Source organism: Gymnoscopelus microlampas (assembly GCF_963454915.1).
Source record: "Gymnoscopelus microlampas genome assembly, chromosome: 11".
In the NCBI taxonomy this organism is placed as follows: domain Eukaryota; kingdom Metazoa; phylum Chordata; class Actinopteri; order Myctophiformes; family Myctophidae; genus Gymnoscopelus; species Gymnoscopelus microlampas.
The window spans coordinates 48,476,892-48,480,766 of record NC_139948.1 but is presented as its reverse complement, the minus strand read 5'-3'; the positions used below and the strand labels follow the sequence as shown (position 1 = coordinate 48,480,766).

Genomic DNA, 3,875 nt, shown 5'->3' with positions numbered 1-3,875 from the left:
ATTTTGAGTACTTTTTCCACCACTGCCCTGTGCATATTTGTAACAGCAAGCTTATTCTGTAAAGGAGTCTCTCTGCATAACATACACTCTAAACACTTAGACCCTCCATATACTTATAAAACAAGCTACAATACAAAAGTATGGTAGTTATAATATGCTGTTCTTCTAAGCATAATAATGTAATTTGACCAAAACTTAAAATACTTCATAAACCTTGTTATAAGGTGTCATGTATCATTATAAACATGTATAACGAGTGTTATGAAGCCTTATAATGCATTGTAAATGTGATTATAATGAATTATAGACCCAACCTTTAAGTAAAGCATTACACAATACACCTTGCTTTGTCTTTGCATGCATCTCTTTATTCATGACAATGTTTACAACATCTTGGATTATGTATTCATTTAAAAGCCCTGACTGGTCACCACTGTAATAATATGTGATACAATACAGATATCTACTGTATGAGTTTAGGATTAAACAGAGTCCCAAAGAGAGAAAAAAAAACAAATTAAAACCATGAAAAAGAGTAAATATTGCATCATGCCTTTTATAACACGGCTGTGCTTTTCAAAAATACATGCATGTGAACCTAAACATGTTTAAGGAACACGTCTGATCTTCATCGCTACAGCCTTCAGGGAGTAATTAAAACCCTTCCAGTGGATCCAGACTACACCTGTTGCAAAATGTTCCGTCTTTCCCCAAAGGTAAGCACCATTGGGATTAGCATGGTGACAGCGCTTGTACCAAAATGCACCGTAATAATGACTTGCACAGTTCTCGTACCACGTGTCCTGATCTTTGTCAAAGGTTGAGAATTTCATTCCATTGGAGTTTGCCAGTGAGTCTCCTGCTCCTCCATTCTTGAAGCCAGCAACCTGCAGCTTGTAGCCATCAGCCTCAGAACCCACAGAGAAAGAGGAGTAAGAGGCAAACGCTGTGTTTCCCTCAAAGTCTTCCATGTCCACCCTCAGCTGATACTTTTTGTCCTTGGTAAGGAGATGCATGTTCGCCAGTCCCAGCCAGTACTCGCCTGATGTGTCTCCAAACCCAGCTTGGTACTCTGCCCAGGGTCTGTAGAAGTTCACAGTGCCGTCCACTCTTCTCTGGATGATTGTCCACTTCCCTCCATCTGTGTCCATGTCACAGTAGACCTTGAGAGGTGTAGTAGTGGGGTAGATGCTGTACACACCACTCACACACTGTGCGAACGGTGAGATTTTGTTGTAGATGTCGTGACAGTCCAGAACCAGGTTGTGATCCCAACGAGGAGCAGAGTGGACTGTTACAGCCAGACACAGAACTGCAACAACAAGTATCATCTTGGAGTATTTAAGTTGCACCTTGTTGTTCAGATTAAAAGACTTCTGAGTGTGTTGAGTGTATGATCAGCTCCAGAAGAAGGTTCAATGCAGTCTGAGTTTGAGAACCTTCATTTATAGTGGTTAACAGTGGGTACAATTTCATTTCGGCAAAACCTCCACCAGTATTAAATATCTTGCCGTTTTCTTCCTCATGCCTTCACTAATCGTTCCCCATGGGTGTGACTTAATTATTGGTTATTGGTTTCCTTCTATTTTCCACCAGTTCTATAACAACAGTTAAAATTGCATTTTATTTCATGGAGGTACATGACAACAGCTAATAGCAAAACAGCAAGAAATAAGAAATGAAAAATAAATAAATAAATGTGATATGCTTGGTGTGTGCGTGCATGCATGCATGCGTGCGTGCGTGGCTTGGCTTGGCTTGGCTTGGCTTGGCTTGGCTTGGTGCGTGCGTTTCTTCGTCTGATCCTGCAGGTTGACATGATACTTTTCTCTGCTTCAGCAGTGTGATTCCACCGGAAATGATTTACCATGTTTACTTAAGAACCAAAATTACACATATACAACTTCAAAATGCAGTAGGATACACCTCATCAACGATTTCCATTTCCCTCCTCATTGCTGTACTCCTTGAAAATGTTTTTCTTATAACAAAATGTATTAGTTATTATTCATTATTCTCATCAGTCCTAGCTGTACATCTCGGTGGAGTCCATCACTGATTGCTGTGTCCAACTGGTTTCCCTCTAGACGGTCAACACTAGCCTGGCATGGCCACACTAATATCACTGCGTAGATACAGTATTAGTCTGGAATATATGTGTGGAACCTTCATTTCCGAGGGGCAAATAAAGAAAATCTGGTGCTAAACCCGCCCCATAGTTGCATACTGGGCTCTGATTGGTCCCTCACAACTTCGGAGGGAGAGAAATACAATCTCTATTGAGAGGGGCCATACCTAGTCTGCCAAGGGCAATTTTTTTTTGCAATGGAACCAGGCTAGGTCAACACCACATTTAAAACCTGTTGAAAATCACTGGTCAAGATTGAAAGAACACTGACCAGTGTATCCCTGCATATCAGTATTGTGCTGCTTATGAGTGCATGTGTTGTGCATGTGATGTGCATGTGATGTGCATGTGTTGGCCGACGCCTCCTATAGGCGAACTAGGCGGCCGCCTAGAGCGCCATCTAGAGGGGGCGCCGAAATGGAGGGAGATTAAAAAAAAAAATATATATATATATATATATATATATATATATATATATATATATATATACAAAAAGAAGAATAATGACTAATCCTAGCCCTAAAACCGAAATAAAGTAGCCAAAAATAGGAAAACAAGTATCAAAATCCGCCCAAAAAACGAAAAACTTTGTGTGCGCGTGAGGGGGCACATCAGAGGAATCTCGCCTAGGGCGCTGATCAGCCCAGAAACGGCCCCACGTGAATGTCGCATGTCTATTGAACCCAGCTAGACAGGGTTTCTACAACAGCATGCATGACTTTATCAACCTACAATGAGAGCATGAACGCCAAAACTAGATATTTAACGCCATGTTCACTGGAACGAGAAAGAGAGAGCGGGGAATTTATTTTATTTTATTTAGGCAAATGTATTTGTTTCCTTGTCACGCAACCTCCAACATCATTGTTTGGTTTTCTTCCTCATATTACCTTCACTATTTGTTCCCCTCAAACTCACACTTAATTATCTGTGCCAATTTCCTTCTGCTTTCCACCAGTTGTGTAACATCAGTTTGTATTTTGTATTTTATTTTATGGAGGTACAGGACAACAGCTGTCCAAAAACAGCTTGAGTACTAGATCATAAATAAGTATATAAACATAAATCTATTCCACATCCCCCCGGTATAGTCTAAATTATGTTAATTTCCAGCAGTGGTTGTTAATAAAGCAGATATTTATTTTGCTGCTGCACCTGCTCATGTATTAAAATACAGTTATTATGATAACATGTTGTACCAGGAATGAACATCATGGTACTCCTTTGGAGCATATCCATACATTTCAAAATAGACAATGTATACTATATAAGAAAGTACTTGGTATTTATAATGAAATGTTATAGTACAGTCCTAACAGTCCTACAGTCCTAGTAGATTTATAGTACAGTCCTATAGGTTTCAATGTTCAATGACTATAATGTTGTCTGTTTTGTCAGTGTGTGTGTGTGTGTGTGTGTGTGTGTGTGTGTGTGTGTGTGTGTGTGTGTGTGTGTGTGTGTGTGTGTGTGTGTGTGTGTGTGTGTGTGTGTGATCTACAAGCTCACAACACCTCACGCTGCGAGGCGTTGTGGGCTTGTAGATCGGCTATTTTTGGCAAAGAGGAATAGGTGTAGAGGGAAAAAAGAGCAGACCAAGTAAACAAAAAAAGTATAATTTACTTGAGCACCTGCCCCTCAAAATGTCTGTGCATGCCACTGCGTGTGTGTGTGTGTGTGTGTGTGTGTGTGTGTGTGTGTGTGTGTGTGTGTGTGTGTGTGTGTGTGTGTGTGTGTGTGTGTGTGTGTG

At 40.5% G+C, this 3,875-nt stretch overlaps 1 protein-coding gene across 1 annotated transcript; it reads right to left on the bottom strand.

Annotated features, from left to right (window-relative positions):
• Nucleotides 1-337: 337 nt before the first annotated feature.
• LOC311054823 (microfibril-associated glycoprotein 4-like) lies at nucleotides 338-1,331 on the bottom strand (the record flags this gene model as incomplete). The annotated part of the gene is made up of 1 exon (XM_084070825.1): nucleotides 338-1,331. The coding sequence occupies one exon, from the start codon at nucleotides 1,329-1,331 to the stop codon at nucleotides 609-611; it is 723 nt and encodes a 240-aa protein (XP_083926951.1). The 3' UTR covers nucleotides 338-608.
• Nucleotides 1,332-3,875: the final 2,544 nt, after the last annotated feature.